Raw genomic sequence first — 12,964 nt, forward strand, 5'->3', positions numbered from 1 at the left:
AGCATGTCATGGAAATGGCGGTACATTTGAACAGCGCAGTAAAGCAAACACTGTTTATCCATCCAAACAGGACTTTCCAGCTCAACCGTGCCAGAAATAGAAAGTGTTCAAACACACTGTCTATCATGACTACAAATAACAGATCACTTCTGAGCCCATTTGTCACACCTTCCCTTCTTGGAATTAAGCAGCAGTACGTATGCTGAACTCTGATTGGCTGAGCGCACCAACTCATGTAAGTCAATTCTGGTGAAGCTGTTGAGCTAATGAGGAAACAATGAAGAAACTGCATTTTAAACACAGGGTTCCGAAAGAGTTCAATACTTTGTGGCCACTAAAGATCTTCACCAAATGCTTAAACGCCATATTTTGGTTTTGTGTTTGTGCACTCCTTCATGAAACTGTGCACGCAGTGATGTCACGCGATGTGTGGGAGCGCAAAGATTTGACGACCATAAACCTCCATAAGCTCGGCCCTGAAGGCTTACTGGCTTTAGACCCATCTGTCTCTCGCTTTCCCTCACACACACACATACACATGCACAATCATGGCATTTTGCCTAGTAATTCATGTACATACTGTACTCCGGTGCGATCCCAGTCATCTGGTTGCACTGCACAAGTCTCACTGTCATCCAAATTGAAATATTTTATAAATCTGACATTCCGTGGCATGTAGAATTATATTGTCTTCAACCAACAACCTTCTCATGCTACATCGATCAGCATAAGCCTTTTGGAGGAGGTGGAAGCTGTGGACACAAAAGAAGCCTCAGTCGTTGTAGTAGTAGTAGTAGTAGTAATTGTTGTTGTAGTATAGTAGAAGGTGTAGTTGGTGGTTAGGAAACAGCCAAATCCATCTCGGGCCTAATTTTTCCTGCTTTGTTTTAAAAGGCCGACCATGCGATAGAAATAAAAAGTCTCCACACCCATGTTCAAATACCAGGTTTTTGTGATATAAAAAAAAAAGAGAAAAATGCGTGATGATGGGTCACTTCCCTTTAACATGAGTTGAAATTTAATTGGTTCATTCAGAACACAGCCCCATCTTATTTATGTGCACAGTTGTAAAACCGCATTATTTCAGTTGTTTATTTCTACTTGCCCTCTCGAAAATATTTCAAAACAAATTCAAATGAGTTGCACAGTTTATAATTCAAATTAATGGTGCTTTTGAAATGGTCTGTGTTCTATTGTGTTTTATTAACCTCTTAGTTCCCAAAATATGCACTAATTTTGGTCGATCTGCTTTTTTAATTTTCTGCCTCAAATGACTGGAACACTCAGCAACAAATAATCAAAATAATGCCATTTGAACAGGGGTGTGCAGAATTTTTTATAACCACTTTATTTGACAAACATCTGTAGTTCAGGACACTGTAACATGACAGGATAGGCTCCAGCTATGGAAAATGGATGGGTTGATATAACATGTATGCATTTAAGGTTTTTGTCCAGATGAGATACCTAGAGCCTTTGAAGTACTGTACTGTATTAGAAAATGAATGACATAATATATTTGTGTCTCAGAGAGACAACATGACTGGAAGAAAAAGAAATAAAAGTTGTTGTAAAAGGCACGCAGGTTTTCCACAATTTAATCATCAGTAATAAGGGTCATGTGTTGGGCGGCTGTGTCTTGGTGCTGACTTTGACCACAGCACAAAGGAAGGTTTTGTTTCCCTGTTAGGGTGCTTCCTGTCCAACTGTCATCCAGTCTGGATGTAAGCAAGTAGCCTGTATGTGTTGCATTATGCGTGGGGGGGGAAAAATACTAATAGTGCGTATATGATCTGGGGAGAAAGAGGAGAGGGATTTTAGTCTTAACGTTAAGAAAATATGTCAATTTTTAATCAGTTCATTTGAGCTGTTGTGCTTGTCGTGCAGCAGCAAATTGAGTTTGGAGCAAATGCGCATGCGCGAGGCGACTTCCCCCTCTTGAATGCCGCTTGACGTCTCAAGACATCTCTCCCTCTCCAGGTAGGAGCAACATCTGCATTGTTTGTCGCACCAAGACACGCTCTCACTCACGTTTGGCGATCTAAAGGAGCGTATCTGCTCCTTTTTGACAAAGGCGTTGAGATGTCCACGCGTTGCTTTCTCACCAGTTCACAGTGAAAAGGAGAAAAGACGACTGCCCTGCAAATTTATGCGGAGGTAGGTGAGATTTATGGTAGCCCATGGCAAACCGTTAGCCGACGTTTTTTGGGTTTTTTTTCCTCACGAAGTTATTTTAATTTAACTGTTTGTGCCTATGTGATTCGTCGGTAGCTGTTTGGTTTTAAATGGTGGGCGATTGTGTCAGTGGGACACGGGCAGCTGGCGGCTAGGTCATGCTAACAATGCTAACTTGGCGAAAATGAATGGGAGAGGTTGAGACAGATTTGTTTGCATTTCTTTTCGATGCACCTTGTGAATTTACTTTGCCTAACTCTCTGAGGATCACGTTTATGTTTGCCTCAATTATTGTTTTCAATGCATTTTGCAGCTGCATTTTGGTAGAACGAGGTGGCAGACACTTCTTTTGACTTTTTGCAGGACGCAAAGATTATTGAGGTCAGATTATCATAAAAGAAGCCTGTAATTATGCTCTGAGATTATTTCTCCATAGACCTAGAGGAACTCGTGCAAGTGAGAGGTTTGTAAGTGCGAGAGGTAATACTTTACATGCCATTCTAAGAAATCTGAGGTATAAATTTATCTGCCGGAGAAATGACGTGGTGTATGAGGTGTTTCAGCAAATCTATACACTTTCTTCTGCGTCAATCGTTGAAAATGTGTATTTGTATTCCATCCATCCATGCGTTTTCTGAGCCGCTTCTCCTCACTAGGGTCGCGGGCGTGCTGGACCCTATCCCAGCTATCTTCGGGCGAGAGGCGGGATACACCCTGAATTGGTTGCCAGCCAATCGCAGGGCACATACAAACAAACAACCAATCGCACTCACATTCACACCTACGGGCAATTTAGAGTTGTCAATTAACCTACCACGCATGTTTTTGGGATGTGGGAGGAAACCGGAGAAAACCCACGCAGGCACCGGGAGAACATGCCAACTCCACACCGGCGGGGCCGAGGATTGAACCCCAGTCCTCAGAACTGTGAGGCAGACGCTCTAACCAGTCGTCCACTGTTCCACCTATAGTTGTATTATTATTATTATTATTAGTATAATAAGTTGTCATTTGTATATATGAGGCATATTTAATTACAAGTTGACCCTCTTGACTGCAGATTCACATTAGCCTAAAGTCTGCCTTGCCTTTCTTTACAGACAATTGATATGCTGTGTGGATAGATGTTTTTGTGAATTGGATCATGGGGAAAATGTGCCATTTAAGTGGATAAAATGCTAGAAATCAGTTAAATCAGGATCAGTGTGTGCAGAGATGAACTATGAGTGAGTCGCAAATGTTCTGTGTGTCTGACTGTTGCATAAAATGAGCACTTAGAAAAGAGTGTTTATGAAGACACACCTTTTTCAGTATATTGCAACTGATCTTTGGACATGCTCTTTAGCCCTCCATGTGACACGCACTAAACCAGTGTTAAATAATCTTCTGTGAGTATGCCACTTTTAGCTCCTTTTGGCCAAATGTCGTTCACGCTTCTTACATTAACATGAGCTTGGCTGATTAAGATGTTTTGTTGACCAGCGAGTCTGGTGAGAAATTGCATTCCCGTCACGTCACAGATTTACTTTTAAGATGTTTTCAGCTCTGAAGAGGTAATGGATTGGATAATGCTGTTTCATAGCAAACATTTACTGTGACCAGCCAGGACTGAGAAGCAAAGAAAAAAAAAAAATCTTTTAACACAAATCTATTCTGTTTTATGAATGGCAACAGGTGGATACCGAGGTATCTTCTGCCATGTAGTGGGAGGGCTTTTAATTGTTCTGCTTGTCACGATATGTGGCTGCCATAGATAGATGAACAAAGATACATTATTTCTGCTAAATGGATAATAATTCTAGGACAGACACAGTGGTTGGGAATGTCTGCATTATTTTATGCCTAATTCTTTCCTCAAAATGTCTGCTAATTTCTCCCTTTTTCCTGTTATCTTTGCAGTGACAGTCATGGGCTGTTCAGTAGAATAGGCCAGTGATCAGTTGTGCGGAGGAGTAATACTGTCAGAGAGCCCCATTCAGTTTCCCACCATGGCTGAAGAGGACTATGCCACCTTTGTGGACGCGAACCAGATGGGGGATCTGGCGAAGAGCAGCGGGCCCACCAAGGTAGACTGCAAGGACCTGAGAGAGTTTAAGCAGATGGCTCGTCAGGGTTACTGGGCCAAGAATCACAAACTTCGGGCGCAAGTGTACCAGCAGCTGATCAAAACCATCCCCTGTCGCACGGTGACGCCGGATGCAGAAGTCTATCGAGACCTCATGGGAAGTGAGGTCACTACGAAGCCGTCCTCCAACATCCCGCTGCCTGACTTTGTGGACGGGAGCCCCGTGCCGCGCTACTGCCTGAAGGCCGATGCAGTTGGCTCCGCCCACCGCATAATCAGCTGCCTGTCTGGTCAGTTTCCTGATATTTCCCACTGCCCCTCCCTCCCAGCCATCACTTCTTTGCTCCTGCACTTTAGCGCCGACGAGGCTCAGTGTTTCGAGCACGTGAGCCGCATACTCGCTTGTAACGAGCCGGGAAAACGGCTCCTGGATCAGACCTTTCTGGCCTACGAGTCGGGCTGCATGACTTTCGGGGATCTGGCCAACAAGTACTGTGCGCCAGGTCATAAACTGATCGTGGCCACGGCCCAGGATGTTCTGGAGGTCTACTCGGACTGGCAGCGCTGGGTGCTCGGCGACTTGCCCTTCAGCCACATAGTCCGCGTCCTGGATGTCTACCTGGTGGAGGGCTACAAGATTCTGTACCGCGTGGCCATAGCTTTACTCAAGTTCTACCGAAAGCACAAGGCGGGAGCCGCAGGGGCGCAAGCCGACCAGCAGCAGGATTCCGGGAAAGTCAGGTCGGACATTCAGGCTTTCGTCAAAGGAATCGCTTCGGTGGTCACGCCTGATAAGCTGCTGGAGAAGGCCTTCTCCATTCGCCTGCTGAGCCGCAAGGAGATCACCTTGTTGCAGCTCACCAATGAGAAGTCCCTTCAACAAAAGGGCATCACTGTCAAGCAGAAGAGGTAGAATTAATACATTTCATCAATCAAAAATGCAGTAAAACCTCACTGCAGTGAACCCGTTTATCGCGTGGGATACATTCCTGACCCACCCGCAAGAGGTGAAAATCTGCGATATTGAGAGTTAGTAATTTTTAATTAGGTTTACTCTTCCCACACACTATCAACATTTAAATTTATTAATTCACACTTAACCGAATTAAAACACACTTTTTTAAACAAGAAAAGGCAACGCATCCTTGCTTCAAGCTTTTTATTTGTCACTCAAAGTTGACGTTAACTGTAAAATTGACTGAAACAAAGGATACTTAAAAATATATTTAAACACCGTAATGTTCAACCATACCATATAATTTCATTTTATGAGTGTCCGCTAATGCTACCATATAATGTGAAACCCCATAGATGGGCTAACGGATATTTTATGCAGCGGGGGGGGGGGGGGACACTAATAGGTGAGTTTGTTAACTGCGAATAAGGAGGGTTTCGCTATATTTATTTATTTTTTTGTCCCCATGAGATGGTTTCTCTTGTATCTTTGTCTCACTTGCTGTCCTTGCTTCCTCATTTGTTTTTTGCAACGTTCTTCCATCAATCTTCCATCTCATCTTCACTCTCTTCCACTTTTGGTTCAGATTTAGGTGGGTTCTCTCCTATCATCTATGATCTCCATTCATTGCTTTCCTTTCTCAGATAATTTATTTTATGCCACAATTGTAGATGTATGGATAAAAGTGTTGCCGCCACCCGGTGATTACACCTACAGAAAAGTAAAACTAGAAGAAAATATAGCCAATCCTGCATTTGTCAGCTACAACAAATCAAATCTACTCTGCTCTGTTGTATGGCAAACATGTTTGTTTGATTGGCTTGAGTTGAGGACTACATTCAAGTTCTTTAATATTAACCTCCTTGTTTCCCAAACTGTACCCACAAAGTTAGAATAAAAGTGTCCAAAATGTTTTAGAATGAATAATTCAGAAATAAGTAATTTAGCCCAACACCAAATTGGCCGATTTAAGTATCGCAATACTTTTGTCCATATACTGTAGTCCATTGCTTCCAGGCTTTATTGATCCAAGGCACATATATTGGAGAAAGAACACACAGCACACCACCAAACAGAAATGTCACACATTTACTGAAAATGATGCTGAAATCTGGGGCTGTTTAGTTGTACACAAAGCTGATCGTTAATTGTTTGCTTGTCACATTAAATCGCTGGCATATACAGATAAACAAAGATGTTATTTGAATTAAATAATCATCAATCAGACCGTCCATCCACCCATTTTCTGAGCCGCTTATCCTCACAAGGGTCGCGGGAGTGCTGGAGCCCATCCCAGCTATCATCGGCCCTGAACTGGTCGCCAGCCAATCGCAGGGCACACATAAACAAACAACCATTAGCACTCACATTCACACCTACGGGCAATTTAGAGTCTTCAATTAACCTACCACGCATGTTTTTGGGATGTGGGAGGAAACCGTAGTGCCCGGAGAAAACCCACGCAGGCACGGGGAGAAAATGGAAACTCCACACAGGCGGGGTCGGGGATTGACCCCGCTCCTCAGAACTGTGAGGCAGACGCTCGAACCAGTCGCCCACCGTGCCGCACTCAATCAGACCGATTCAGTTAAATTGGATAGTTTCTCACACCCGCCAATCTCTCACAACATATTATATTAATGTGCCTTGGCACAATGGCTGGGAATCACTGCTCTACTGTCTATTCAAACCACTCACCAGCCTTAGAAGTGGATGATTAACCATCCCTTCCTGTGTGTTTCTTCCTGCGGCATCTCCAGGAGGAACGTACAGCTGGCACTTAACCCGGACACTTTCTCCTCAGAGATTGTCAGCGCTAAGGAGATGCGGGACATCTGGTCGTGGATTCCCGAGCGCTTTGCCTTGTGCCAACCACAGCTCCTCTTCACCACCTCCACACATGGCTGCAGCCTCAACAGGTACTGTACATTTTACTTGTTTTAGTATTTATTCTTCAAATGACTTTTCACTTTTACTCCCTAATTTAGAAAATGGGTATCTTTAATTTCTATTCCCTATTTTATCAATGTAGTCTTCTTACTTTTTTAATTTATCCAAATGGGTTTTGAATGTAATTGACAGTGCAAATTAATATTTTGTACTCAAGTACGTTTCAGAGACCTTTTTACTTTAACTAAACGCGTTGAATCAGTTATTCTATAGTAAACTACGGTAAGTCTTTTGTTCAACCCGAGCCACCCTAGTTGACAAGCATGTGTGCCTTGAATGAATTTTGTGTTGAATGTACATTGGGTTCTTTGCAGCAAGTTAACTGTGGAACTTCTTCACCCAGATTCTACGAGCATTGTGAAGGCTACGAGCCCACGCTGCTACTTATCCGAACCACAGACGGAGATGTAAGGCAGCAAATTTAAAAACAAATGTCAAACATGATTAAGGATGGAGCCTAATGAATCATGACAACACTTGTTTGGGCTCAGGTATGCGGAGCCTTCCTGTCTACTGATTGGGAAGAACGCAAGAGGGGAGGCAACAAGCTGAGTTTCTTTGGCACAGGGGAGTGCTTCGTCTTCAGGGTTAGTTGAGTTTTTTTATTTATATATATATATATATTTTTTTTTTTTTTCTGGTGCTTCATATAATATCGCCAATAAAAAAAGCTTTAATTCAATGCATTATCGCATTATAGCCAGCAGAGGATGCTGTTCACTCTAATTTCACATGCTTCAATTTGCAGAACCAATTTACCATGTTGTCATGTTGAACAAAACAAAAACAAACTAACCAGTCTGTGTGGTGCGTAGGTGAGTTTCCTGCGCTGATAATAGAAATGAGATATCTTCAATGTGTGAATTATTTGCTTACCACTGATCTCTGCACAAAACACTCATCGTACGCACACATGTTCAAGCAAGGTGTGATCCGGAACTGCTGTAACCTTATCCAGATGTAATTCGTCGGGTCGTAAGTTCGTAGCATGACACCAAAGTAGAAGGACTGAACTGATGTCAGGAATTGGCACCCTAAAGATGATGTGTACAGCGAACGTGTGGTTTATTTTACTTATCCTCTAGTTATGGCTAGGTTATTTATTTGCTATATTGATTTAATTAAATGTTTTTGCATTTTCTGCTTCCGTAATTCAAAGCGCATCCTCGCTGACAACATGGCAGTTTAGGATCTCATGAGTCGTGCAGGTGTTCCTAGTGAAGTGTCCGGTTAATGCCTGACCGAATCCTAATTGTTTGTTGTCAGCTGAAGCCGGAGATGGAGCGCTATGAGTGGGTGGTGATCCGCCACCCAGAGTTAGCCTCCGCCGTCAAGACTCAGGGTCAGGAGGACGCGGAACCCTCCGAGGGCCAAAACTCTGTCGTAAATAGTTTGCAGCAGACAGAGAAGGCAGCCGGTGAGCTGTCGCCCTTCCTGTCCGCCCGCCACTTCAACCTCAACTCAAGGAACACTTCCATGTTCATGGCTGGGAACTTTGACTCTATCATCATAGGTAAGTGGCAGAAGGAACACTCTTTGATGCAGTGATTTCCAATCATTGTGGGCAATGATCCAATTTCACTTAGTGACAGGCAGAACAGTTCAATGCTTTTCCACTCGATGACAGAAGGTACAGTTAACCTGCATATCCACCCGTTTGCATACATACAACAAGGTAATAGCTCTGTGTTCAGCTAAAGAAGCCCGGATTAACGTGTAGTGGTCTAATTTAATTTAAGACTAAATCCAAGTTTAGGCCACTATCAAGAAAAGTGCAACAAAGACTAACTGAAAAACAAAAATAAGTACGTCTCAGAGTAGTTTAAATCCAAGACTAATCTCAAAGTAATCTAAATCCAAAACTAAATGCAAGACCTTGTCTGAAAGTAATCTACTCAACACCCAAGTGTAAGAGTAGTTAAACTAAGTCCAGTGCTACAGTAGTCTAAATCCAACAGTCTATTTCTAAAACTCGAGAGTAATCTAAGTAGGTCGCAGACTAGTATAAATCCAAGAGTAAGTCTAAAATTAATCTTAGCCAATCAAGTCCAAGGCGAAGTGTAAGAGTAGTCAAACTATGTCTACGGCTACAGTAGTCATAGGTTAAGACTAGTCTAAATCCAAGGTTAAGTCTAAGAGAAATCTAAATAAGTTGGGTCCAACATTTAATTAGGTCCAAGACTTAATTAGTGTAAAAGTATTAAAACTAAGGCTTTGTTCACACTGCAGGTCAATTCTGATTTGTTTTTGTTTTTTGCCCATATGAGACATGTACCTGATATTTTTGTGTTAATGTGAACCGTATAATTCCGATTCCACCCAACCCCCCCCCCCCCCCCCCAGGTCCACTCAACCCCCACCACCCCCCCAACAACCCCCAAATCCAACTTGGGCCTCTTTCGTATGTGGCTATAAATCAGATTCAATCCGACTGCAGTCTCACACTCAGGTGGTGCTCCTCTGACCTCAATGTCACGAAAATAAATCACAATTGTTTGACAAAACAGACAAAAACAAGCCTACTAAAATGTTTCACTATCGCTATTTTCACTCCTTATTGCCTTAAAAACAACATCCAGACTTTCAATCGTCAAAAATTACAGCAGAATATGTAGTAGTTCAATGAGGAAGTGCCATTACCTCCTGCACCTGATATGTCAGGCCGTGACCAAAATGTGGGTGGGCCAAAATCTTGCTGAAAAATAAATATTTCTGAAATACCACCAACTCTGCGTTCTCTGGTCAGGTGGCGGTGAAGGCAACGCTCTGTACATCGACTCAGAGCTCAACCACGGGCGCACCGGCTGCTGCACCACGTTCGACAACCCACCACTGTGTGCCGAGAGCTTCCAAGTGGCCCTGTTGGAAACGTGGGGCTTCCAGGACACCATGGCCACATAATGCTACGTCCACTTTATACAACCCAACAGCGTGAAGCGCTTAATCTAACGTACATTACTCACAAAAAGTTAGAGATATTCAGCTTTCGGGTGAAATTTCATATGAACCTAAAATGCACTATAACGTTTTGAGGTAAAACTAATTCGGCCTTCTCTAAACATCTAAATGCACGTCCAACTTTAGGTGAAAACATTTCCTGCAAAATACAGCCGTCCTGCAAATCAACTCTTGAGTGTATTTATGGACCTTATTTCATCATGAAGAAAATGTCATGTTTTTTAGTTTTGTCTATTTTTATGTATAAATGTTCATAACTAGCCTGATAACGTGTACAGTTTCATGTCATGTCGTCTCTGTGGCATTCATATCCATACTGAGGAGCAATTAAATTTGTAAATCTGAATGTAAATTTGTTTTTATGTGAAGTTGTTCATTTCAAGACTACCAAATTCACACTAAAACTAAGTGCAGTCCTAAAGAAACATCAGTGACCACATCTGGTCGTACTGGTATATTGTTCCTGAAATATGTGCGGCCATAAAGTGTTTTTAAATCTTGGATAAACAGGATTCAAATGTAATAATAATAAGTGGATTTGTTAGCTGAAGTTTTGGTCATATAGCTGTAAGAGCTCGAACTAAATTAATGTGACTAGTATCTGTGATGCATTTCAGTGTTGCCATTTTGCACTATGTTTATGCCAGAGCTGCCAAGTGAGTGACAGCTAAGCAGGCCAATTTTTTTTTTATTTTTTTTTTTTTTCTAAAGGAATGTGAATTGTGAGAAATGCTTATGTGTAAAGGTAATGGTGGCTCTCGTGTTTTACCATTTGAGTTTTCCGTCCTCTAGTGACAATGGTAACAAAAAGTCCAGAATAGTGGTCACTTTGGCAATATGTTCTCCCACTTATGCAACCTTTTGATATTTGTACATCTGTATGGTTAAATGTGTATTAAAAGGTTAAGAGTGTAATACATGTGATAATGCGGCTCTATCCTTTCATCGACTCATGTCTTGACTTTTTTCTTTACTTCGTTCACCTACGCCAATGTGTTTTAATGTCAGCTGACCTTGAATTTAAACCTCTAATTCCATCACATTGTGTCTGTCGTCCCCCCCTTCTCCCACTAATGAATCATTCTCTAGGTTACTACTCCAATTTCATTTCCTTTAACACCAGAGATTATTTTTGTTGGTGCAGTCAGTTGCTATCTAATTAAATGATTCTTGTAAATTCTTTTAAATACACTTAAAAATTCAGAAAAATAGATACATGAGGGAAAGAAATAACTCACATATACCTCTATTTTTGTTGTATTTTGAGGAAGTGTCTGTCTAAACTGCATGACTGGAATTTTTTTTCCACAGACATCCACACCTATTTGTAATATACAGTTATTTAGTTACAATTATTTATTTTAAAATGAGTTTTTTTTTTTTTTTTTTTTTTTTTAAATCTGTTTGACCTCAGTTGAAACATCATCCATTGTATTGGTAGACACTGTGTAGTATTAAATGTGGGTTTTAAAGCATTCATATTGTAAATCATTGTTAAAACTGCCAATCCATTTGCAGTGGGTGTTGCAGCGTAATGCCTGCCCGCAAGATGTAATATCTCGGATGGCAAAGTGGCACAGTAATTCCCTCTTTACGATAAGTGCCGTTGACTTCAGCCTGCCAAGGCTGCACTGTTTGTTCATCGAGGATTCTGCTAATCACATGTGCTTTCTATATTTAGCCTGCTGCTTTGGGGTTTGGTCAGGAGCATCACTTGAAGACCACGCTTTCCAGCCCCTGCAATAAGATGCTTATGTCTTAACACTGTACTGTGACAGGCCTCTTCTCCACCAGCCCCCCTTTGGAAAAGAGAAAAATTAAGCAGACTATAGGAGACAATCTAAAAGGATGTTTCTGTCATGTGAGGGGGGGGGGACGGGACATGTTGCATTTAGAGTAGCAATGTGACCTCATCATGGCCTTGTGAGAATTTGTCACATTTCCTCTTTACAGAGGCTCTCAACAAGGACAATGATACTACAAATGTCAGCTTGTCTGTCTATACCTGATTGTTGTAACTTAACATTGTCACCCAAATGTAATTTTGTAGGATACTGGTTGAAAAAGACACTTAAGGCTTAAGGCCTGTGGTGGCGGTGTAGAAATGACATGACGTGTGAAGGCGCTTCAGTGTTACACAGAGGGGGAGGGGGGCCTTCTCTAGTGCTGACTGGACTGCGGAGGAGGAAGGATGGAGGATGAGGAGGCGGAGGGAGCGCACCAGCGATTTCTGACGCACACACTAGCTCCCCATCCGCTCACGTGCCTGGAGGAGAGGGGATTTCTCAGCAGCCACCCCCCTCTCATGCACTCCACCATGCACACGCTGCCTCAAATTCTCTCACTCCTGTGCCCCACGTTGCAGCATGTCACAGCTCACCGCAACGCACCCGGTGCTGCACTGTAGGGTCATGGTGCAAAATGCTGGAATAGGTGTGAACACATGCAATGTAGTGACACATTTACTCTCTCATTGAGCTCAGCCAATGGTGCTTTGAGATATGAGCGATCGGTCTTGCGTGTTTTTCGAGATGAGAGCTGTCGTTGGGACGATTTATTTTTGCTTTGACTTGCGAGCAGAGATTTGAGATATGAGCGCTGAATAGTAGCAGTGAACTCAACTCACTTCACAACAAGCAGCACTTTGAAAAAGAGACATTAAGATGTTTAATGCCACTCCCACTTTAAGCTTACTGTCAAACTCAATATTAAACAAAGAGAATTTAAAACAACCACATAACTTTGCCTTAAAGTCTGCTAACTTGATGCTAACACAATGGGAAACGACATGGACGGACTAATGAAAAGCATCTTTGTGGCCGTGTTATAATACTTGAAGCAATGGCTATTTGAACACAATT

At 42.3% G+C, this 12,964-nt stretch overlaps 1 protein-coding gene across 2 annotated transcripts; it reads left to right on the forward strand.

Moving 5' to 3' along the window:
• Positions 1 to 1,926: 1,926 nt before the first annotated feature.
• tbc1d24 (TBC1 domain family, member 24) lies at positions 1,927 to 10,998 on the forward strand. Of its 2 annotated transcripts, none has more exons than XM_061706209.1 (7): positions 1,927 to 1,980; positions 4,075 to 5,149; positions 6,956 to 7,114; positions 7,489 to 7,552; positions 7,637 to 7,732; positions 8,412 to 8,658; positions 9,892 to 10,998. In XM_061706209.1, the coding sequence occupies exons 2-7, from the start codon at positions 4,164 to 4,166 to the stop codon at positions 10,044 to 10,046; spliced, it is 1,707 nt and encodes a 568-aa protein (XP_061562193.1). In that variant the 5' UTR covers positions 1,927 to 1,980; positions 4,075 to 4,163; the 3' UTR covers positions 10,047 to 10,998. The 2 variants fall into 2 exon arrangements, with proteins under 2 accessions (XP_061562193.1, XP_061562194.1); XM_061706210.1 differs by having other exon boundaries at positions 1,960 to 2,157.
• The last annotated feature ends 1,966 nt before the right edge of the window (positions 10,999 to 12,964 follow it).

Source organism: Phycodurus eques, chromosome 19 (assembly GCF_024500275.1).
Source record: "Phycodurus eques isolate BA_2022a chromosome 19, UOR_Pequ_1.1, whole genome shotgun sequence".
NCBI classification, from domain to species: Eukaryota; Metazoa; Chordata; class Actinopteri; order Syngnathiformes; family Syngnathidae; genus Phycodurus; species Phycodurus eques.

Excerpts from the sequence above, each read along its gene's own strand:
- tbc1d24 (XM_061706209.1), top strand. The coding sequence starts at position 4,164 with ATGGCTGAAGAGGACTATGCCACCTTTGTGGACGCGAACCAGATGGGG. Across the intron at positions 5,150-6,955 it reads ATCACTGTCAAGCAGAAGAG|GAGGAACGTACAGCTGGCAC; the intron begins GTAGAATTAATA and ends CGGCATCTCCAG. Across the intron at positions 7,553-7,636 it reads TCCGAACCACAGACGGAGAT|GTATGCGGAGCCTTCCTGTC; the intron begins GTAAGGCAGCAA and ends GTTTGGGCTCAG.